We start from the raw sequence: 24,584 nt of genomic DNA, 5'->3' as shown, positions 1-24,584 counted from the left end.
AATGTTTTCTGTTTGAGCAATAAAGTATTATTATTATTATTAGACAATAACGCCGGGGTTTACTAAAATGTTTTAAAATAATCTTTTTTTAAGGGTAACGTCGAGGGCTGTTAGGGTGCCATATTTTGGAAAATAAAAAAGGAAATAAATTTTCCTGGTGTTATTGCCTAGAATTTAAGTTTACGAACTTATCTCAAGTATATGTTTCTGCCATCAATCACATATTAAAATTATAAATGGCCAAATTTGGCGACTGTCAATAGGAAACTTTACATACTCCGTTCTGTATGTACTGTCCATCCCTAAATTCGCATTCGTTACAAAATTGTTTTCCACGCCTGGTTAATTAGTTTTCAAACGATCTCTAACATAATACAAATAGGCTATAGGCAAGAGCAATTTAACCAATAATAAATAAACCAGACGAATTTAGGTAGGAAAACTGGCTACATTGCTTTTACTGTAAATGCGAACTTTTGTAACAAAGTCAGCGGTATGCAACCAACATTACAGTAAGACACAAAATTACAATTTATTCGAGGTAAAGAAGAACTGTTATAAATTTGTTTCATTTGAGCAAAAATACTACGCTTTATTCAGAGTAAATTCAGCCTGTGAAGCATCTGGTTTGTTCAACAATCGGTACCATTTCAACTCTCATTTTAAAATAATAGATCGCTCTAGTAATTTACATTTAATTAGTTGAAGATTAAATAAATTACAGTTTCATTTACAAATTAGGTAGGCAGCAATTGAATACTGACGTATCATTTAAGCATTACAAATTGATTAAACAATTACTTTCTCTTGCACGATTGTCACTTCTGACCCTGGGAGGAAGTTATGAAGTCAGACAAAGGGATGTGTTATTGTGATGCTAAAAATTCCTGATATCTCTTCTCCTGGGCTTGCTGTAACTTGAGTAACTTCTTCACTTGCCCCTTACTAATTTCTTTGCCTTCTGCGTCATGCGTTGGAAGGCCCTAAAAAGCACAATTTGAGACCTTGCCAAATTAATTGGGGACATTACAGTGTTATCAAACTGAGTGTATTTCCCAATTTCCATCCGAAACATTTCCGCCGGCGGAATACGCTTTTGCGCCTCCTTCGCCGCTTGTGCCGCAGCCTGTTCCAATTTCTTCCTCTCCTTTTCGGCCGACTTATCCGCTTCCGCTTGACGTTTTGCCTCCCTTTCTTTCAGCAGTGTTTCACGATCGACTAATTTCACGGCACTTCCGCCACCTAGCAGAATTTTGGATAAGCGCGGATAAGATGTTTTTAACAAACCTTCTTTGTCTTCGAGGCGAACTCCCAAGTTTGGAAACGTTTCATCTCGAAGATTGTCGCATTCTTTTAGAATGTCTGTCGCTTTGAGAGATATTGCATGGTTTCTGACATTCTCGCGAAACTCGGCTATGATGTTGAGGTAGGGCATTATAATTGATTCCACCTGGAATTAGAAAATGAAATAGGTGGGCGTGTCAAAGATACTAACATCTCCCGATGGTCCAGTTTGGGAAATCGGAAAGCCAATGGTGTCTTCTTTATTTATGGCGCCAAATACTGACAAAATGTAAGTGATGTATGAAGCTATATCCCGTAATAATACTCCATTTGGTTGCTTATTATCTCTTAAGTACAAATTACTTGTGGTTATTAACTCCCGTAGGGCTTCCAGAGCTGACCTTGTGTCAATGTTATCTACGAACAAACTGTAATGGCAACCGTCGAGCAAATACGCCAAGGTTGTGCTTTACCACAAAGAGCTGTGTGTAGGTTAACTTTTGTCTCTGCGAATTTCGTTGATAACCCTAGCTCTTGTTGATCCCATTTGGTGAATGTTTTAGTGGAGGTGCTTTGAGTGATGTTCCTAGTGACATCTTTAACATTTAAAAAGAATTCCTATCACAAAAAAGGCATTACAATGTAAAACCACCCCATACACCTACATTGAATAATTTTTCATACTGAACAGCACACTCCATCGTATTCGGACTGTAATCAAGGGTGTCTCGCCAGGAATGTAGCAGGAATGCGAACCTCAATTGTCTGGCCGAATATTCGCAAAGGGCTTGCTGAATGGTTACGAAATTTTTTAAAGACTTAGACATTTTGCAACCCTGTATCGTTAAATGACCCGAATGAAGGAAGTACTTGACCCACTCACGCGACCCGAAATACGCCTACAATTTGAGACTGTAGTAATCCTCATCTGTAAACTGCGCTAAAATACCTCGCTTTGCGCAATTTCGTTGTCATGATGAGGAAATTTGAGATCGACTCCTCCCGTATGTATATCAAGTGTCGGCCCGCAAATGGAAGATGCCATAGCCGAACACTCAATGTGCCAACCAGGTCTGCCACGCCCCCAAGGTGAATCCCAAGCTGGTTCGCCCGCTTTACTCTTCTTCCACAGTGCAAAATCGTTTGGTGACCGTTTCTCATTTTGTTGATCAATGGTTGTTAAGTCACCTAAAGATTAGATAGATGTAAAAGTACTGAATTACAAAAGTAAAATGGTGTACAAAGTTTTAAATAGGTACTCTAAAAGGGAAGTTTTGACACTTGAATTATCTACTGTAGTGTAGCGAGTGTCCCAGGCATCAGGGCGCCAACAGCCGCCATAATAGATTGCTATAAGGAACGAAAGTAGATCTGACGCGTTCTTTCCGAGAAATGCGATACACCTACATTCGGGAATTCTCGAGAATGTCCGCGATCTTTGTAGAAACTTTCCGTTTGCTATGTAGGTAAATCAAATAAGTAAACACCCTGTATAGCGCAAGTTCATATGTTTTATATCATATTATACTGTTGTGTAACGTCATGTAGAAGCTATTTCGATCTACACACGAAATATAGTGACGGGACACCCTGTATATGACTATATTTCAATTTGTTAAGTTAATTTAGGGCATTATTTACGAATAAGCACAGAGTTGGTTTATTGAGATTTGTGTATTTAATTGTAAAACGTAAAATTGTGTGCTAAATGTGGGGACATCTGGTCGTTTGCGATAAGGAGTTTTTATCAGACGAAATTTAGTTAACGCACGTGTATGACAAAACCGGGTGCGAAGTGCAGGAGCACATTTCGGCGCAACATCGTCGCTTTCCTTTTGATTTTCACACTGTACACATTTTAAAGCATTGCTGATAATTTGTCTGAGAGGAACTTGAGAAACCATTATTAAAATGTCAGAGGTCAACGAAGAAAAATTCATAACTTTAATTAATAATTTATTGTAACGTTTGCAATATTCTGCGCGATTTTTATTTTGTTTAACCGTTTGTGAACCGTTTAAATATAAATGTCTGGCTCTGAGGAGGAAATAGTCGAAAAGGGGAAGTTTTATGAAACTTGATTCACTTTGAAATGACAATTTACTATTTGAAAAGAGAAACCAGGGGTAGCGGAAGCACATTTTTGTATAGGTGATCGAGACGGAAGTTGGTCTAGTAACTCGCAACCGACACCATCCCAAATTTAGTTTCTAGTTTTAACTGTTTACTCAGTGGCGTATTTACGGGGGGGGGGGGATGAAGGGGATACCCCCCTTAGGTATTTAGGTAATTTTAAATTTTAAAAACAGGAATTTTTTTTGCCCATAACTTTTGATTGAGACGTCTAATCGAAAAAGTACGAATCGTTTTGGATTCTACGCACCCAAATTAATAAGAAAAAGTTTTTTCCCGAGAAATTTTGGTGCAGTCGATTTTTGGTAAAAAAGGAAGGTAATACACTGCCTTTTTTTTGCCCAGAAAAAAAAATTGTCTCAGATCGACCGGAAAAAAATATTTTCTTATAGAATGTGGCCTGTAGAATCCATAATTTCAAACAGTTCCAAGATCGGACTACTAGATCAAAAGTTACAGCCTTTTGAATTTTTTGTCAAAATTGGTTTTTTGCCCATAAATATATATATAATAGTACGCACTGGGTGACTGTATGTGCCACGAACTTGTTTAATCCCCCCCCCCCCCCCAAGAATAAATTTCTACGTACGCCACTGTGTTTACTTCAAAACGACAAAATGAAGTTATAAGATGAGTTTAATTACTAAACGTCTCCAAATACTTTGTGAAATGTGTTTAATGCTTTCTTCCGATTTTTTTAATCTCTTCATGTTTGTTTTATAATTTTCTCAATTTTTCAAAATTTTGAAATTAAACAATGTTTTAAAATTGTGGATTTTTATTTTGTCAGAGTTTTTGGACTTTTCGTATTTTGCAATTTTTAAAATTATCCTAATTTTTAGAATTTGACATAAATGAATAATTTTGATTTCGGATCGATTCTGAGAATTTGGTACCTAGGAAAATTCGCCGGGCGGCTGGAGAGCATCGTCGTCGAGGTGCGCGTGCGCGGATAAAAATTTGCCGTAGCTATACGGTTCGGGTTAGGGCGTCGGGACGCCGGTTCGGGGAGTTTAGATAGTTGGCGCGACTTTCGGTGGGGTTAAGAAAATTCCTTCGCCACCCGTCGGGGTAGCTGCCATAAGAAGCGAAAAAATCGAAAATTTTAGAAAAAAATTCGTAACTCGAAAACTGCTCGATAGATCCTTTTCCGGTTTTCTGAGATCTTGGCCGACGTGGAGGAGCGTATTTGTGCCGGGGTGCGATAAATATCTGGCTGCACGTTTGGGAACCGCGCGACCCGGAGTGCCGGTCGCGATTACGTCGTTTTTCGAATTTTCCAACTTTGAACGCCTTCTACCGGCGAACCGGCAGAACCGTTAGAGTTAGAGCGAAACGTACAATTGCGCGTTTGTAGATCTTGAAGAGATCTACGAGACGAGGGGTCGCCCTACCATCCCCCTCCAGGGAGGCGAGAGGAGAAAAACCGGAGTTTTTGAATAGCGCGTTCCGGCGAAGAGATTCGAGGTCGAAATCGGCGTACGTACCTGCGGGCAAGTTTTCTCTTTCTTTTTCCGTTTACCGCGAAGAGGTAACTCGGACGACGGCGCCGTGGTAAATTTTCTTCCGAAGGTCTGCAAAAGTCACGTGACCGCTTCGTTTTGTTTTTCGACCGCATTAAGCGCCGAAGATTGCCGAACGTATATTTATTATAATATTTATTTCTCGTCACAAATTTTTATGATTTTATGAATTTTTCAAATTACATAAATTCTCAAATCTCCGATTTTTTCGAATTCTTCTAATTTCTTGCTGAATTTTTTTCTAATTGTTTTTAAATTTTAATTCTCCTAATTGAAACTATGATTTTTTAGAATTTCCACCACCATTTTGTGCGAATGTTTAAAATTCTCTTTTAACATTTCCTTGTTTAAATGTTTTACATTTACTTTAATTTCTCCGAATTCTTTAAATTTTTGTAATTTGTGAGCGAATTGTTATCTTTTTAAATTTATTTTTTCTGTTTTTTAGTACCTATTTAAAATGTTTAATTTTTTAGAAACATTCCAAATGTCTTAATGTTCAAAATTTTACGGAAATTCGGAATTTTTGTATGCACTTGCTGAAAATTTTTGATTTTTCTTATTTCTTAGTAAGTAAAGAACTGTACTGTTCAAATAAATTGTGGAAAATTGTTTAATTTTGCGAATTTATGTATTTCCCAAATGATTTTATTAATTCTTTGTATGTTTGTAATTTGTTTTTAATCTTTAATTCTCTAATTTTTTGAATTTTGGTGAATTCTTCCTAATTTTTCTTGTGCGCAATTGCTGCAAAATTATCCCTTTTTTTAGAGCATTTCCACAAAAATAAAAAAAAAATGCACTATTGTGTCCACTTTGTCCGTCCGTCCGTCCGCTCGTTTTGCGACGCTACTAGTTCTTTATCTTAAGAGCTATTGTTCTACTTTTTTCGCTATTTGGTTCGTTATGTCGAGGCTTGCACCAAGGAAGGAATTTTTTCTGCGTTTATTGCTAAAAAAGTTATTGTAAAAAAACCAACAAACCGTTTTTTACATGTTCCATAATTTTACACTTTTGCCGTTTATTAACCATCCTAGAGATCATTTATAATTTTGTATTGTTGTCTGTCGTCTGTCTGTTGGTCTGTCCGTCTGTTCCTTTGCCTGTCTGTCCCCCTATCTGTCCGTGTGAACGATAATTTTGTTTAGAAATGTCCGATCGCTTTTACATCTCCGTTAGTTATGAACTGAATTGCATGAAATTCAATATGAGCATAGCCTTAGCCATATAATACGCAATGCCAAAAGTTGAGTCGAATCGATTCAAAATTCACAGTGCCCTTTTCGCATCTCGACCATTTATAAACCAAATTGCAAACTTTTTTTCTTATAAAAGTATTTGAATGAAATTTGATACATAGGCACTTGGAATAAAGGAAAATCTAGCGCCAGTTTCAAAATTTTATTTTGCCCATGCGCAGTGCCAACTTTTTTTATCTATGGAAGCATTTAAGTGAAATTTGATACTTTGGCGCTTGGAACAAGGGAAAATCTAACATTAGTTTCCAAATTTAGGTTTGCGCATGCGCAGTTCCAACTTTCTTATTTAGAAAAGCATTGATATGAAATTCTTCTCATAAACTGAAATTGAAGTAGCACGTCAACAATGGATTGCCCATGTGCAACGCTATCTATCATATTTGTGGCCGGATTTTTACGATTTTAACAGAAGTTGCATCTTACAAATGGGAAATGAATGCAAGTGGAAATGCGCTTTATGTAAATCATTTACGATTACTTTTTAACTTGTTATTCATATAGCTTTAATTTTTTTAATGTAAATTTTCCAATATTTTTTGCAACTTTAGCAGTTTCTGAGAACCATGTAGCTTCCACTCAGTCTTCGGACAATTTTTTTACTGCTTCTGCTCACGATCCTGGATAGCTATGCAAATTTTTGCAGCATTTCAGGGCATTCCATTAAAAATTTACCAAATTTGCTTTCTTTGCTATACAACAATCATGTTTTTTTACTCTTCATTTTGTGGCGATTTTTGATAAACCCCACAACTGTAGTATTTAAAGGGTTTTTCTATCTCTCACTGTCAAAATATACGAAATAACCCTGTACAAATGTTCTTTTCATCAGTGTAAAGAATAAGTATCCAGTATCAACCATTTGTTAAACTACAAAATCAACATTTGACTATAGAGGAGCTTTCCTTATTGGGAAATGTAGCCTTAAAAACATTGTACTTGATACTTAATTCTAACAAAATTAGTGCCTAGATGGGGAAGCAGTTTTCAGTTGCCCCTCATATACTAACCCTATGATAAATTCAATACTTCAAAATTTGTGTTTTTAACATTGTCCATTCCTTAATTAACTATATAAGAGTTTCTTACTACAACAATTAGATTGCAGAGAATGAATAACAAACTACCATAAGCACAAGTCACAATTACAAAACAGAACAAATAAACCCACCTTCTCCCTCCTGCAAACTGTTAGTATCACCGTAAGCTTCAGGAACCAATTTTGCATAAAAATGCTTCTCTCTACTATCAAACTGGGCCACATCAAAATAAACAGACCCATTCGCTTCATACCCCAAACCGTTCGCTATAATTGTCTGAATGTACTCGACAATTTCCGGAATATACTCGCTAACCCTTGTCAACACATGAGGACGAAGCACCTGAAGGCTAATGATTCACAAGTGCACGCAATCATCGACGGCTTACATTTAAAGCATCCATATCCTTGTGAAATTCTTCCTCAAAGTATCTCGGTAATGCACTGAAGATTGCGTTATCAGTCACAGAAGCGCCATTCTTCGCATCTAACCACTCGGAAATCGGATCCTTCCCATACCGAATTAAATTATCTAAGGCTAACTCAGTCGCGTTATTATCTCCATTTTTCAATGCACTTTGTAACTGTGCCACACAATCAGTCAGCCTGCGAAATATGATAGTGAAACGAAAAAAAAATGATGCAACACACCTTTTCACTGTCTTTGTTATCATTTTCTGTTTATCTGAATCGTTTGTCTTTGCCACAGTCTCTTCACCATTCCTTACAGCACTATTACAAAAAGTGCACATATACTTACATACCTCTTTTGCATCAACGAGAATCTCTTCAAGGGATTTGTTTTCTAAAACATACTTCTCGTATAAATGATGCTGACGGGCACGCTTAATTATTTTGTCATCGATATCTGTGATATTCATCACGTAAAATATGTCGTATCCGAAGTAGTCGCTCAACACCCTTCGTAAGATGTCGAAGGTGATGTACGACCTGTAACAGTAATACTAGAGTCTTATGGGGTTACCTTATGAAACTTACACACCTGGCGTGCCCCATATGCGATGAGTCGTAAACCGTAGGCCCGCAACTGTACCAGTTCACTCTACGGCCGGATTGTGGCACGAAAACCTCCTTTTGTCGTGTTAAACTGTTGTACAGTTTTAACACGGGTGTTTTGGAATTCGGATGCGGTGTCCATTGCGGTTGCACACGTTTGGACATGATCAAAAGCTGCTGTAATTTAAAATTGTGGCCGTTATAGATTTTGAATGAAGAACTTACTTTTAGACAGTACGGGATTTCTAACGCGTAAAATTGAATCTCTGGCCCTAAGTAAAGGGCTGTAGACGATTAGATAAATAAGGGGTTAATTCCTTTTGTGGGAATCACACCACCACGTTTCAAAATTTTGTGCAACGAAAGCATATGTTGCTGTGGCTACATACACGCTGCTGCCTTGTCTTGTCAATATATCTGACGCAAGCGCATAGTTCAATGCAGTGTTGTAACATATATTTAAATGCCAGTGTATCTACAGCATTATAAAATAAATTTGTATTTTTCGATTTATCTGAATGTATTTAAGTGTGTATGGGATTTTACCTTTAACACACAGGATAAAATAAAACGTAACAATGGTACGGTCATCTCCAAAGGATGCCAGAACACAAAAGTGGTCAATAAGAATATTGGAATGGGACATCTCACGGAAAAAGATAAGGGAAATTTGGGTTCCCATACGCCACCATATATATACTTCTGTGGCGATGGCAAGATAGCTATGAAATAGGTAGCCAGTTCGAGTCTGCATTGTTCAGAACCCTTAATAATATTTTTGGGGTAGAAAGATCTCGATCCTGTAGTTATCATCCCTGTGCCAATGGTATGGTTGAACGTTTGCATAGACAGTTGAAAGCAGCGCTTATGTGTCATCATAGTGAATCTTGGCTCGAAGCTCTTCCAATTGTAGGTACTTCTTGGAATTCGCACAGCTTTCAAGGAAGATTGACAAGCATCCATATTCCATAGCAGAAATCGTATACGGTCAGACACTTCGTTTACCTGGTGAAATGCTAACTCGCCAGAATGAAGCTGAGCGACAAGAAGATGCATCTAGCTTCGTAGTGCGCAGTGGCGTACGTAGAAATGTATTCGGGGGGGGGGGGGGGGGATTAAACAAGTTCGTGGCACATACAGTCACCCAGAAGGGGGAGGGGGGGGGGTATGAAATAGAAATTGGGTTGCAGGTTGCTGATGCTGGTAGTCATTTATCTATCCTTATTAATTTGGGTGCGTAGAATCCAAAACGATTCGTACTTTTTCGATTAGACGTCTCAATCAAAAGTTATGGGCAAAAAACCAATTTCAACAAAAAATTCAAAGGGCTGTAACTTTTGATCTAGTAGTCCAATCTTGGAACTGTTTGGAATTATGGATTCTACAGGCCACATTCTATAAGAAAATTTTTTTTTCCGGTCGATCTGAGACAATTTTTTTTTCTGGGCAAAAAATTACCTTCCTTTTTTACCAAAAATCCACTGCACCAACATTTCTCGGGAAAAAACTTTTTCTTATTAATTTCGGTGCGTAGAATCCAAAACGATTCGTACTTTTTCGATTAGACGTCTCAATCAAAAGTTATGGGCAAAAAACCAATTTCGACAAAAAATTCAAAGGGCTGTAACTTTTGATCTAGTAGTCCGATCTTGGAACTGTTTGAAATTATGGATTCTACAGGCCACATTCTATACGAAAATAATTTTCCCCGGTCGATCTGAGACAATTTTTTTTTCTGGGCAAAAAAAAGGCAGTGTATTACTTTCCTTTTTTCCCAAAAATCGACTGCACCAAAATTTCTCGGGAAAAAACTTTTTCTTATTATTTTGGGTGCGTAGAATCCAAAACGATTCGTACTTTTTCGATTAGACGTCTCAATCAAAAGTTATGGGCAAAAAAATCCTGTTTTTAATATTTAAAATTCTTTTCGTCATTTCGTGAAAGGCAGGACGCAGGTACCTCACCTCAGTAGCAGTACTAAGTACCTGATACCTATATTTGTTATTTTGGGCATCAATGTAGCGAATTGCCGATCGATGCCGAATAGCCAAATCGTTGACTGCCAACACTGATAACTCACTGAATAGTGAATACTGAATACTACAGAATATTTAGATTTTAGTGACTTTAGACTTTAACCAAAACCAAAATTGCTCTCTATATATACCTATATATTATTGCCTTTATTTTAAAGTGGGCGGAGCGGATAGCGGAGTATTACCTAAATACCTAATAGCTATGATGATAACTCAATTCTTCTGGGGGGGGGGGGGATATATCCCCTTCATCCCCCCCCGTAAATACGCCACTGGTAGTGCGTTTGAGACGGTATATGGCTGACCTTCGCCCAGTTCCTGCTTCTCACCATTCGACACCCAAGGTTTTTGTTTTTCAAGACCTTGCAACATGCTCCCACGTTTTCCTGAGGGACGACACAGTACGACGATCCCTTCAACCTCCATATACCGGACCCTACGTAGAGATTCCAGGACCGTCACCATCCGATAGAAAGGATCTGAAATGCGTGTGAGTATGGATCGCGTTAAACCTGCGTATCTTCTCGATGTCGATACTACACCAAGCTCCATACCGGCTACGAAACCATCCAACACACATCCACCAAGTTCGACTCTACAACCCTATGTGACCCGGGTCGGCCGCCATGTTCGTTTTCGTCTGCCCTGACCTCCAGTCTCCGCGGGGGGGCTCTTGTGGCGATGGCAAGATAGCTATGAAATGGGTTGCCAGGGGGACGAAAAATAACAACTAGGAGTAGAGATTAGAGATTTTTGATAACATAATAACTAGGAGTAAATACATTTTGGTAGATTTGCTGGGGATAATTTGATATCTAATTAATAAAGAAATGTTTAAATAACTATATATTTCCTAAACTTCCTTCTCCTTCACCGTGCCTTTATATATTTCCCATACGTTCACTTCCAGCATCCTACAACGTCCACAAGGGTTCCTTTTTATCTCCTACTTCACATCTCTATCACACTTACTTCGTGTATTTATTGTGCCCCTTTTGGCCTTTTCAATCTTGCTTTACATCTTATTCGCATTCTTTACACTTCCTTCAAGTTATCTTAATAAAGCTTCCTTTTCAAAACCATTTCACGCGCCTTCACACCTTATTCACATCCTTTTCACGTTTCAATCATCCGCCTCCCGCTCTCACCTTTTCTGTTGCTCCACATAACATTTACGCCACCGTCACGCCTGATTTGGGCATTCAACGATGTTCATTTACATTTATTTACCACCTCCACGAACCCTACAATCCTTTTAATCCCTTTCAGGAGTTCCATAAACGTCTTTTAAAATTCTATTTTATCCTTCAATGCATATCAATCACTCTTTCTGCGTGCAATTTTGTTCACTCCTTCCCCCTATAGATATTTGTTATAGTCAGCAGAGTGAGTAGTGGACAAACTGGAGTTACATTGGACCCACTCAAATTATCTAATTGATCAGTACGGAAAAAACGGAACCCTTTCAAAGAAAAGTGTTGGAACTCATCATGTGATCGACAGAAACGAAGTGTGGTTTTTATGACACTGAAATACCTGCGTTTGATTTAAAATCATTGCTGCCAAGCGAATACAAATTGTTTTATAGACTAAACAAGCTAAAAGTTTATTGATTCGGCTAGTCTGTACCAATCTCGTCCGGTGTATACTTGGACTATCATTCTATAAGTAATTATATGTATTAAAAAAAATCTTGTATGACAAATGGTATATTTGAATTTCTGCATGTCATTGTTACAATCTAACCTCACATTATTTGTTTTGAATGTGAACAATTAGGCTGTGTAATTGGTAAAGTTTTACATTAAAATGCAGTCTGTTAAGAGAGTTACACAATTAAAAAATAATTTAAATGTTCTCATTGCACGAAACTTAATTACTCATTGTAATAAACTACCTCCTGCATCTAGAAGACCATCAGAAGTTCCCATAGTTACCAAATTATTTAATCAATTTAGACATGAGTATTTCTGTACGAAACCCACTATTGATCACGTAACGTATGAAAGAGTGTGTGATGAAACCCTCGATTCCTTAACCGAATACATTGAGGAGCTTATAGAGAGTTCACAAAACTTTAAATCGGCAGATGTGGCTTACAGTGTAAGTGTTATTAAAGCTTTATACGTTTGTTAGAATGGACTTGTTTGTAGGATGGAGTTTTAACTGTTAACTGTGGTGGCACCCACGGAACTTATGTAATCAACAGGCAAACGCCGAATCGACAGATCTGGCTTAGCTCTCCTTCTTCTGGACCGAAACGTTACGACTTTGATACTACTAATAATTGTTGGATTTATAAGCACGACGGTCGCACTTTGCATCAATTATTACAAGAAGAATTCGCTAACATTACCAACGATAAAGTAGATTTTTCAAAGTGTTCCTATAGTTAAATTTAATTATACGTATTCATTTATAAAACTCTTTTTTAATCATGGAGATAATGGAGGATGGTAATTTAATGGACAAAGTCCACATATTGTTACAAAGAGACTTGGAATATTACAAGGTAATGGATCTTAGTACAAGAAGCTGGACCACCCTCATTTTTAGAACAAGCAGTCGGTGTTGCAAGAAACTATTTGTCCAGGAATCGTGGGCGGTCGTCTCGATTTCCCCAGATTCGCCACATTTGCCTCGGTCAAATTGGTCTTGTGGTGGGAGGACGAGTTCTTTGCGGGCTTCCGTAAGAACTCCGGATTGATTCCGAAAGCAAACCAAGATCTAAGTGCGGTCGAAGCTTTGGAGACGGGCGGACCAATTGTAAAGAAGTCCGATCCCGAAAAATTCATGGTGTCGATTGGAAAATCATCCGAGCAACTGCTGGGTATTTGCCCGGTTTTGCTCAACCCTTCGATAATCTGACCCAATTTTAGATCATCTTCATGTTTTAACTCAGGAAGCCTTAGACCACGCGGATTTGACCGTGTTAATGGGCGCACTGGGTGCAGCAGCTTTGATTAAAAATAGTCTTTGGTTTTATGTGCAGCGGTGTCCCATTAAGCAGGGTTATTCGAATCCGTTGCAAAGCATGTATAAACAGTTTCAAGAGATGGTAGAGGCTTTGGCTGAAAGATTATTGGACATGCATTGTCGACTGATTTCACTTTACATCTTACAAGATGCAGAATCCTTAGATTGGGAAAATCATAAGCCATTTTTTGAGTCTGAAAGAGGGTCTTATGTTGTTCAAATGTGGTGGACTTATATGCAAGGTTTACAGTACATTTTTGTTGCTTGCTGCTTAAGAGTTTTTTGTTGTATAGTTTTTCAGTTGTAACTTAGGTTTCTTAAGTTCACTCAATGAGAGAATTGAGGAATTTGACAATAGATATTATCATTTTTGAATTTGAATAAAAAAACTTCTGAATTCTGTCACTGAGCTAAAATGCAATTAATTTGGTGCATGCCTTCTCCATCTGAATCAATATCACACAGAGTATATGGAGTTTTATCAATATTTTTTTCTATAAACCAAGGGGTAGTTTTCAAATGAAACATTTTTGATATTGTTAATGAGCGCAAAATAACAAAACTCGCCATAAAATTAAAAATTAGGCCAACCCAAAAAGACAAATATAATGGAAACAAAATGCAACAGTTTGGGATCGCTGAACAAGGGCTGATGTATGCTGTGTTGCATATGCTATCTGTATTGTAAGCCGTCCAGTGGTGTAGTGGGTCGGGAACGGCATTCCCACCGCCTTTTCCAAGAATATATACGAGGGTTGTCCGTAAATTATAGGTCTCCAATGCTTTTTCACATAGTAAACATCATTTTAGTGCAACCAAAAAAACATTCTGAAATCTTTGGGGTCTCCGTCATGATCAATGAACTTTTGGGCTTCGAAAGCTTTTTTATACCCGCGTCGTATCACTCATCCACCAGAATCAACAGCTGCCTTTAGCTCTTCGTCTCTTGAGAATTTCATTCCTCCAAGTGTTGTTTCAAGTTGAGGAAGACACAGAGTAGTCACTGGTGGGGGCCAGATCAGTAAGGCTGTATGGAGGGTGGTTAATCTGCTCTAATTTTGGTCCGCGGTGGTCTGGGCAAGGGGGGTGGAGCATTGTCATGGGGCAAAGGAACCTCCTTTGCGCCCTTCGTGTTGTTCTGTACAGCCTGGTGTAGCTGTGTTCATGTTTCGCTGTACCTTGCCTCTTTAAATCCATAGAACTTCGAGCGCTAAGTTCCACGGGGGCGCCAAAGTTTTGAGTTTACTAGGGTGGCAAAATAAGATAGAGAGAAAGAAAAACGCGGGGTGGCGGGTAGAAGCGAGGCGATATGGTGGGGAAGGGCGCCAAAATTTGTCGGGCTTCTAGCGATGATTTACTTGTCCTTAATACGTATCTGGTTGTACCTCTTTTCAGATCATTCTAGCTTCAGAACATATTTCCTGTTCCAGAATATCAATTAAGCAATTATATCTTCACCGCTGACGGAGTTTGAACTTTTTTATAGTTGAAGAACTGGAAGCCCGCCATTGTTTTGATCGTTCCTTAGGTTCTGGCGTGAAGTAGAGGACCCAAGTATCGTCTCCCGGTACAAATGAAACTAAAAATTGCTCACCTTTTTCGGCGCAGAAACTCACGAGCACTTCTGGGTTTCTTTTTGTGTTCATCAGGGGGCATCGGCGTCACTCACCTGGTAAACTTTAAAATATCTGCCGAACCTTGGAAGAAGACTCCCTGGTAGGACGTACTCCAACATCTTCCGTTCGCTTATAGCGTAGGTTCCTCCACAGGTTCTAATTACTGTTGACCACTGAACTATAATTATACCTACAGGAACTTGCGCTCCGTCGGTCAGCGCGATCCGAGAGAGAGGGCCACAAGGGGACTCTCTGTCCTACTCCAGCGCATCATAGAGCAGCCTATTTGATATGTTTTATATTAATGATCAGTTTACCAATGAGTGACAGTGACAGAAATCCCCCTTGCACTATCTCTCTCGCCGCGCTACGTCAATCAAAGTCGCCGACACGAACCTTTGTATATCTCCTCATCCGTTACTCCCAAAAGAGTGAACGCAATCGTTACCAAAAACGTCGAAGCGTCACCTGAGATTTAATACAGCCGTCAAAAGTGTATTATTTCTTTTTCAGGGGAATTTTTCGTACGTTTAGTTTGTCTGTCCGTTTATTCTTCGTCTCCATATTTTGAGCAATACCACGTTTATATATAGTACACAATTGGGGATGCTCTCGTCAAATTCTGTATTTATCTGTGTGAGAATGTCTATCGAACAAATTTCTTCAAAAATGAAAAATTTGTCCCATAAGTATTTTTCCCGATTCGGGCGTTGTGCGCAACTTTTGTTTTTTCAGCGCATTGTTTAAGAATTAAAAAAATGTTCTATTGTTTGCGTTTTGTCCGTCCGTTCGTCCGGACCCACTTCTGCCATTTCGAAGTTCTTCTAGGGGAATGGCCCTAGAGTCCTGGAATTTTTTTCAGCAGGCCTATACCTTCAAGGTGTGCCAAACGGGCATCAAATCTCGCTGTCTAAAAGCCCCCCCCCCCCACACGAATTATTTCCTGAGGTGCTGTTTTTGAGAGTAAAAAGTGCATAGCTTTTATATACGACAACCAATAGGTCGCAGATTTTGCATACGCATGCCTTTAGTGTTGCCAAGTTAAACGGGGGGGGGGGGGGGGGGGAAACACATGTTCTGCCCTTCATGGTATTCTAATAAAAGGTCTCATCGAAATAAATTGGTTGGTTGGTACAAACTATAACTTTCACGTGCGAACGCTTCCAAACCAGTATTCTAGAATGTTCTCGAACAAAACACGTCATATTTCCCGGAAAGAATGCGTCGTCTTTACCACGATGAATACAAACGGTCACATCCGCTTTCGTTTCTTATCGCCGATGACTGATCTTTTATGGCGCCTCTATGTCTATTGGGATTTCAAAAATATTCGCTACTTTCCCCTTTTAAAACAAATGGAGAGAAATTATTGTACTCACAGTTCAGACAGTATTTAAGTACGTAGTTATACAGGGTTTCCGGGATGGGGTTATATAAAAGTTTCAAAAGAGCAAAGAAACAATTCGAAAATTTCGGGAACAAGATAACGGGTCATAAAAATTACATTTTAGATGGTTTAGAACTGTCATACAGTGGAGAGTTTTGTTGGGAGGTGAAAACCTCCAAAATTTTAAAATTACAGCCCTTGTCCAGTTTTACCAGAAACACATTCCCTATATTACACCAAAATGGATTCCTTATGTATAGGACTCTACCCAAGCTTTGAATATATTCAAAGACCCAAGTTTAGATTACAAAGGTCTATACAACTCTTTGATTCCTTTAATTGAAATCGTTCCTCTTATGCAGTATGGTCTCCATAGTAATGGAGGTAAGGAAATTAGTTTCTCAATTGAGTTCGTATTTTTATAGGTTTGTAGAAGCTGTTCTAGTGTCTCGGGTGCCTTCTGCCATTCTTGGAGCATGATTCTCCACCAAGACATAGTTAATTCATTATGCTTCTATACATCTTACCTAATTTCACAATTGGAGAAATTTTGTATTTATCCTGAAAGAGACCAACTTCCTCAACTACTCCATTGGTTTCAGCGTAAGGTAACATCTGCCGTATTTACAATTTCTAAAATTGGTAGAAAAATAAGAGTGGACTCAGGACACTACAACGGGGGTTTACAGTATGGTTGCATTCCGCAGTTCTAATTTAATAAGCGTGTACCTGAAACCATAAAACATTTTTTTGGACAGTAAAAGTTTATTTAAAAATAGAGGCTGATTAGCAAAAAAATAATGAACATGTGCGGTTTTAAAGGTTTATTCAAAACGATATGATTGTGGCGGGCTCTGTGACGTAATAAGCCCGACCAATCAGCTCCTAGAACCATTCAGATGACATAACGACTTGGCAATATTGCAGGAGAATGGCATTTATAACTTGCGTCATCTGTCACAGGCACTTGTCACTTTCGTGCTAGATGCAGTTAAACATCCCTCTCAAAACGTCAAATGTGACAAACTTCAGACCCTCGCGTAAGGTTGCCAGCTCACTTCTACGTGATTGGTTGTAGGTTTGTGAGATTTTGTGACGTATTTAGTCTGAAGCGTTTCAAATTCGGACTAAAAACACAGCTTTTCAATAAATTATTTTGGGTTTATTTTACTCGCAAATAAAAATTGAGGACACACGGGTCTTTTTATTTTTAATGTACTTTGTGGATCAGAAATAAAAAATGAAGGCGGGATGACCCCATTATTGTAGATATTTTCGAGGTTTGTAACACTATAAAAGGCATATTGTAACTTGATTTATTTATTTGCAATTAATTAACAATAAATTTATACCAGTCCTTAAATGAATTGACTTTAATCATGTAAATATTATTTATCATTCACTTGTATATAATTTATAACATGTAAATTTATCAAATATGAGCGATAACGTCTCTAATAATCGCTTCGGCATCGATGTTAGAACTTCCGTTAAACACGACTCAATTTGCTTATATAGCAAACGGAATGTTTCTAGAAAGTTCACGGACACATTCTCCAACACCCGCAATATGGTCGGAAAGAAAGCGTCACATATGCTTTCGTTCCTTATCACCGGAGACTAATCTTTAATAGCGCCTCGATGGCGGCTACTGGTGCCCCGATGTCTGGGATGCTTGCTGCAATATGATGGATGTTTCCACCTTTATCTTCTTTATACAGGGTGTCTTAAATTTAGTAGGATAATATGGATATCTTTGTTGTTATTATTGTACTTACAGATTCGGTTAAATTGGCAAAGTTGTGTAATTTTTGATGCTGATGGATATTTCGATGCAATATTTTGAAAAAAAATAATTCGTAGATAATTGGAAAAAGTGAAATCTGCCATTTTTAAAAAGTTCTAATGTTTTTCCCTTGAATTTGAATCAAGGGATGTATTAATAATAGTCTGTTCTCAGTATATTAACTGCTTAATATGCTTGAAATATGCCAGACGAACGTATACATATACTCATAGAACATTTTATGGATATTTGGTTTATTTTCTTATACCTTCTAGTATGTTAAGAGAATATTCTAAGAATAACCAATGTTATGTGATGATTTATTGAAAAAAAAAGATAGTAGCAATAATATTCACTTCGAACCCTTTCTTTTACGTGCAAAAGGATACTTCTGCAAACTTTAGAGAGATGATTTTCCAAAAATTTGATAGGTAGATTTTTGGAGATTTCTACTGAATACATGCAAGCCAAAACCGCTTTAACGGTCTATAGGTTGAACTCTTTAAGAATTAACGAATTAAAATTACGATGATTTTTTTCTGAAGATTCAAACCTTTAATTTTACATAAATGAAAAAATGGCACCTCCCAACTTTTTTGAATGTGATGGTACAGAATTTGGGTGGGCTACAATCCTTGTTCAGTGAAGGATCGTGCACATTGGAATCTTGCCAATGATACAACGAAACTTGTTTGAATTTTCAAATGAGGCAAAACTTCTCGGACGCTGTTTTTGGTGTATCCTTGTGTTTCAAAAGTTACGAGCAAACCACTATTTATCGACACAACTGTTTGAGGTTTTGAGTTTGACAAAAACATTGAAAGCGCTTAGTTAGATTATCATAAATACTAGAAAGCTTCACTACGTAACAATTTGCACTTTATGATGTTACATGCAATTTTTTAAGGTACCAAGCAAGATCTTTGGAATTCCGTTCCACCCAAAATGGCGCAGATGGTACTAGCGGGTATGCTAAATGAATCGTTAACAATTCTGGCCGTTAGATACATGCAGGTGTGTATGGGAGCACATGCCGATCAGTAAATTATTATTTCAGGCAAAGCCATCAGAATGTCGTAGCAAACTCTTCGCAGTAGATATTGCTAATCTACTGTTGTGTGTTGGTCAACTTCTTCCGTGCATTTGTAACTGCGCCGACGAAATTATTGGGCTCTCTCTCAATTCTCAAAGTAAAATTATTCGAGATATTCACGCCAAGTGTCAAGAATTGTTCCTATGTCTACTTCTGAGAGGCATTCCTCTTAACATTTTATACAAGGTAGGTGACATTTCATCGAATTGACACTTTCATTTGAATCTCTTAGGTGTTTAGAAAAGACGTCGACAATTTGGAAATATTTCGATCTCGTTCGTCATCCCCCAGCCCATGGGTAACGATAGCGCTTCCGCACATTTTCCCAGAATATCCCAAAGGAGTTACATCACTATCAGACCTAAGAGACAACTACGCTATCGCTTTGGAAATAATGGGAATGTTAGCACAACCCCAACCCAATTGGGCGTCACTTTTAAGGGTAGGTACTGCATTTGGGCCTCAAATTCACTAATAATAAATTGAAGGTCTTGGGTATGCGAAATGGTAAAGTAAGTTTGGAACTGCTAACCTTGTCGATCGAGAGAGGTTCTCCATCGAAATACGCATTTGTCAAAAGCCAGCAAAGTGTAGAATGCGATGGTTTTTTGTGTCTTGGTGACGATAGCTGCAAGACTACTTATTCCAATGCTGTCGTCTGCGATCCTGATTATTACTATGATCTTTCTGTCGCCCTAACCAGTGTAATTTTGACCGTGGGTAATAACACAGAGTTTACGGAGTTGTTAATATCGACGATCGACACCAATAAAGGCTGGGCTCAATGTATGGACAGGCGTGAGGTATTTTTTAAACTTGGGTTAGCAGTTTTCTTTAGGCTGTAGCCCTAGGTTTGGAACCTCAACTACCCTGCTTGGTACAGCGCAATTCTAAGCTTTGTGAAACCATTTCTTGAGCCAATTACGTCGACTGTTATTTCAGCGGTACAAACAGGCGCTAGTATGTATCAGGCGATGACTATTGTCCTTGCCTGCTTTATGCAGCTGTGGGATTCGATTCACGATGCTATTCCTAGGATTGCGTTTTTAATGCAAGACATTCTTCCGGCGGATGTCACGCCGCTTGGAAGATCTGCTTTAATACAAATTTTAGTTAGTGCGTTATACAAAGAGCTCATTTATAAATCGGAAGGAAACAGGAAGAGTGTAACATTTGCTGGAGACGAGGCTAGTGTTTCAAAGTCGTTAGAACATAAAAACTCGGTGTGTAGTTTTGACGGAATGAATAGCTCCTCTGAAGCGGTTGCGCTAGCAGTTGCAGAAGCGCTTTGTAGTATCGATGAAGATGATAAACATACAGCTGAAATAGAAGAGCTATTGAAACAGGCAAAAGAAGCATTGGAATACAACGAACAGTGCGAAGGTTGCAAGAGAGTTGAACAGAGTGTGCAGATGTGCGAGGCCCTTGTGAGCGATTTGTTGATGACCACTGAGGGAAAAAAAGGTCTAAAGGTGTAAATAGTCATCGCTGCAGAATGTTGCCTGACCTTTCCTCTCTTTCCAGGTTATTCATAGTTTCTTGTTGGGCAATTCCGAATGGTTACTCCAACGCCTTAATGTGAGTGAGCAGACAACGCCATTTGAACCGAACCACACCAATCCGCCGAGCAACAAGTTGTTGCACACTATGTTTCATGTGGGCTATCGGCCATTTGATCAGGTATAAATACTTTTTTTTTTAATATCTTTATATCACGTACAGCTACTAACTGGAGAATGGCAACCAGACTGGACTAGTTTCTTCCACATACCGATGGGTTTAAGTGTGGACAGGGTGTGGAATCAAGTTTCGATGCGCTGGGAATTTAATGATTCTAGTTTGTGTAATTTATCTGCTCACGATGCGAAAATTGTACTAGATATTACTACTGTGTTAAAGCAAGGATGAATTAAAATACTCGTATGTATTGTAGTACTACAAATATAGCTCCTCATATCTTTGTTTTTTTGTGATTATCTCCATTTCTTTCATTATCGCGGAAGTTAAATGAGGAACTGCCAATTCTTTGACACTGCCCTAACAATAACTGTACGCCAATTGCTTATTTTTAAGCTTAGTGAAGTTTCTCTTCAACTTAATTTTACATACATTAAAATCACTGTACCTCATATCAAAGCGTACTCAGGCAGACGATGATTTTCATACCAAACAGACTCGGTACGGTCTTCCTTGCAGACAGTATTGGACAATGGGAACTGCAAATTGGACCGTCGCGACGGATATTTTATTTTATTTTACTTTATTTTATTTTATTTTATTTTATTTTATTTTATTTTATTTTATTTTATTTTATTTTATTTTATTTTATTTTATTTTATTTTATTTTATTTTATTTTCTTTATTTTATTTTATTTTATTTTATTTTATTTATTTATTAGTCGCGAAACTCGCGGAAAAGTTGCCGGAAAATTTGACTCTAAAGGTCAAAAGCATAGTCTTTCATCCTGGCTAAACCAGAACGATTATTTTCGTAGCGGAAGGCGTGGTTAACTAAATTGTAGTTGAAAAGAGAATTTCTCTAAGATCTTCTCCGGATTAATCCCTACCTATTTTTTCCAATTAATTAACACTTCACAAAATGGCGCTTAGTAATGCTTCTAAATTCGCCAGAAGAAAGAGCTGCTACACACAGATTCGCAGTGGAATTTTTCTGATAAACTCTTAGTTTAAATTTATTGCGATTCAGTAACGACATTAAAAATGTATAAGCAGAACAGGGTGCCCCTTGTTTGCCACAAATCCTTTAGGAAAGGACCTTTCCTGGTAGATTTAAGTTCAAGTTTGTAATTGATCACTGCAAAATTAGGCTTTCTTAAGTTCTCCGTAAAATCGGCTATCTATAGTTTCGTGTCAATGAGTTCCATATACATTTTTGAACTGGAAACGAGTTTTGAAAGTCTTGGAGCCAGTCTGTCCGATATTTAGAAAGGCTTGTATTATCGGAGTTTAGTGTACGTGACCAAAACTGCAGATGTAGAAAATACGCAGGGAAAAAGCGATATTGCGTTAGATTTTGAGTTATGACACTAGCTCTCCTGTAATTCGTTAAAAGAAATGAGGATTAGATTAATTCTTGATTCAAAATGGCCGATTTAATTAATAAAATGCCATTTTAGGGAGTTGATTAATTAAAAATTGGGATTCGTCAGGGAAGAATAACGTGCATGCGTTCGGTTTTGGGACATAGGAACGTCAACGGTGCGGTTCAAAATATAGTAATTTTGAGGAAATTATTTGTTCAGCCATCGAGCGGGAAGTCACGTTCAATTCTGTTACGAGCTCTCGAGAGCACAATATGTTGAATGCGGTTCGTTTAAAGAAATATCAAGGTATAACGCGAATCGTCCTTATAGGTTTTCGCGAAAAAATGCAGTAAATATGAGATTTTGCAAGGTCCTCAGTGACAGTTGGTCCCATTTATAATATCTTCAGTTCCTCCCATTTCCTTCCATCTCCATATCTTCGTTCCGTACAAGAGTGCGCCTCTCACCACTGCATCGAATAGGTACTTTTTTGTTGTACAGTCATTCATCAACCCTCCCTCTTATTCATCACACATATTCCATCACCACCACCCCCTTTTTCCTTAATTCTCTTATTTGCGCATTTGCTCCAGACCTTAATATTTAATTTTCTTTACCTTTTCTATCCCGTTTTCCTTTTTTTCCACCCCCTTTCCAAGTATCATCATCTGTGACTTTTCAGATCTTCCATTTTTTATCTCGTTCCACTCAACGTTTCGTCGCCTTCAAGTTCATGAAAAAAGCGAACACGTTTCCGCCCTTTTTTCCAATTCCTTTTCCACCAATGTGTGTAATACATATTTGTGCAGTCGATCGTTACCCTCCCTTTTCTGAAGTCTATTTGTGTTTCTCATTAAGGTACTTCCCCTATAATTTCCCACACCATCTTTGCTCTCTCTTTTTTGAAGATCAGCACAATCTTCTTCCTTTCACTCTTGGGGTAAACCCACCCTTTCCATATCTAGTTTTCTAGATTTCCTTGTGCCTATCTGTGGCGAAAATCCACGCCTCATTACCTATCTCGTCTCTCCTTGCCGCTTTCCCTTTTTCAGTCGTTTTAATTGCTGACCTCCTACCTCTGCCATAGCCTCCTCCTTCCCTTGCTTCCCTTGTAGTAACTTCGCAAAATGTTGTTTCCAGTCTTATAATTGTACCTTCTTCCTACTTTTTCTTTTTTCTGCTGTTTATCATCTTCCAAAAATCCTTTTCTGTTTTTATAGTTTCTTGATTTGTTCTTCGTATTCTTTGTGTTACTCCATACTTTTTCTTTACATTTCCATTGGTACTTTTTTCTGTTCTCTCTCCTCTTTCTTTCTCCGGCATTTTTCTCTATCAATTTCTCCCTTATATACGCGCTTTGTCCCAATTTCACGTTACAGCTTTTTTAATACTCTCCTTTTGCAATTTATTTTAGATTCCTGTTACTGTTGCTGTATATGTTACCTGTTTTGTAATAACATAGGTAGCTATATTGCTTGTTCAGTTTGCGTTATTTACCATATTTTTACAAGTTGGTGCTTACAAATTAAGAGAATTTAATAAAATACTTTTGCAACACCTATATCTATAAAATGAAACGAGCTATGCAGTTCAAATATAACCCCCTCATGTTATACCACAAAAAGTAGAATGAAATGGAATTTAATTAAAGCTACCTATGCATGCGAATTTTTCCGCGCAAGAATGTTTAATGTATTTGTAATTATTATCGGAGGAATAAATGAGTTTCATTTTGGGTAGCTTGTAAATGCATAATGTAAATATGTTTCGTTTAATTACTTTAATTTATACTGAAACATTCCACTGCATACGCATTTCTATATTTGTAAACAGTTGATTTTATCCCTTAAAGCTTCACTATTCTCCGCCTAAATGGTTCAAGGTATCTGTGTTCCATTCGTCATAATTGAGTATCCAGTGTATAGATTTGAATGCATTGGAGATAATCTTCCAAGTCGCATGCACGTTCAATAATACCTTTTTTTGGAAAAACCAGGATTATTATTTCTACAGTAGACTTGTTATTACCTTAGTGCTTTAGTTCCCCGCTAGAGGTCGTAATCTTCTTTTCGTTCTCCCACACGCGTAATTCAATGCAAAGAAAAACTGTCTCGGATTAAAATTGTCTCCTGAACCTAAAATTAGATTTAAAAAGGAATTTTGTATCCGCACAATTCAAATCAAAACAAAATAATTATTTGGTCAACGGAAGTCTTTCATGCGCACATTAAGCTGGAACGCAATTCTTTACTCGCAGGGATTCTTTTAATGCTGAATAACTCCCGAACGCCGATTCACTATTCCAGAAACACTTCAAAAGAAAGGATCTCAAAATCAAAATACCCGACAAATTCTATCTACTATGGACCTCTTATTAATTCGGTGGTCCAGAGC

General features: G+C 37.9%; 3 protein-coding genes across 5 annotated transcripts; 2 read left to right on the top strand and 1 right to left on the bottom strand.

The window, feature by feature from the left end:
* Window positions 1-678: 678 nt before the first annotated feature.
* LOC116182063 (cysteine--tRNA ligase, cytoplasmic) lies at window positions 679-8,638 on the bottom strand. 2 transcript variants are annotated; one of them, XM_031502560.1, is made up of 12 exons: window positions 8,478-8,638; window positions 8,239-8,429; window positions 7,887-8,186; window positions 7,625-7,841; window positions 7,368-7,578; window positions 2,234-2,472; window positions 1,950-2,183; window positions 1,758-1,902; window positions 1,496-1,701; window positions 1,288-1,450; window positions 1,031-1,242; window positions 679-983 (listed from the first exon to the last, which is right to left on the bottom strand). In XM_031502560.1, exons 2-12 carry the CDS (start codon window positions 8,415-8,417, stop codon window positions 867-869), a joined length of 2,223 nt encoding a protein of 740 aa, XP_031358420.1. In that variant the 5' UTR covers window positions 8,418-8,429; window positions 8,478-8,638; the 3' UTR covers window positions 679-866. The 2 variants fall into 2 exon arrangements, with proteins under 2 accessions (XP_031358420.1, XP_031358419.1); XM_031502559.1 differs by having other exon boundaries at window positions 7,625-8,186.
* A 3,394-nt stretch (window positions 8,639-12,032) lies between these two features.
* On the top strand, window positions 12,033-12,792 carry LOC116182064 (frataxin homolog, mitochondrial). The gene is made up of 2 exons (XM_031502562.1): window positions 12,033-12,391; window positions 12,442-12,792. Exons 1-2 carry the CDS (start codon window positions 12,098-12,100, stop codon window positions 12,682-12,684), a joined length of 537 nt encoding a protein of 178 aa, XP_031358422.1. The 5' UTR covers window positions 12,033-12,097; the 3' UTR covers window positions 12,685-12,792.
* Window positions 12,665-21,058, top strand: LOC116182062. Of its 2 annotated transcripts, none has more exons than XM_031502558.1 (10): window positions 12,665-12,800; window positions 12,845-13,118; window positions 13,168-13,506; window positions 18,961-19,067; window positions 19,111-19,332; window positions 19,379-19,588; window positions 19,635-19,949; window positions 19,998-20,618; window positions 20,671-20,826; window positions 20,882-21,058. In XM_031502558.1, the coding sequence occupies exons 1-10, from the start codon at window positions 12,726-12,728 to the stop codon at window positions 20,927-20,929; spliced, it is 2,367 nt and encodes a 788-aa protein (XP_031358418.1). In that variant the 5' UTR covers window positions 12,665-12,725; the 3' UTR covers window positions 20,930-21,058. The 2 variants fall into 2 exon arrangements, with proteins under 2 accessions (XP_031358418.1, XP_031358417.1); XM_031502557.1 differs by having other exon boundaries at window positions 20,869-21,058.
* Window positions 21,059-24,584: the final 3,526 nt, after the last annotated feature.

The sequence above is a fragment of the Photinus pyralis genome, unplaced genomic scaffold, assembly GCF_008802855.1.
Source record: "Photinus pyralis isolate 1611_PpyrPB1 unplaced genomic scaffold, Ppyr1.3 Ppyr1.4_unclustered_Scaffold337, whole genome shotgun sequence".
Classification (NCBI taxonomy): Eukaryota; Metazoa; Arthropoda; class Insecta; order Coleoptera; family Lampyridae; genus Photinus; species Photinus pyralis.
Note: the sequence above shows the minus strand (reverse complement) of the source record. Positions and strands in the feature narration are given on the sequence as shown.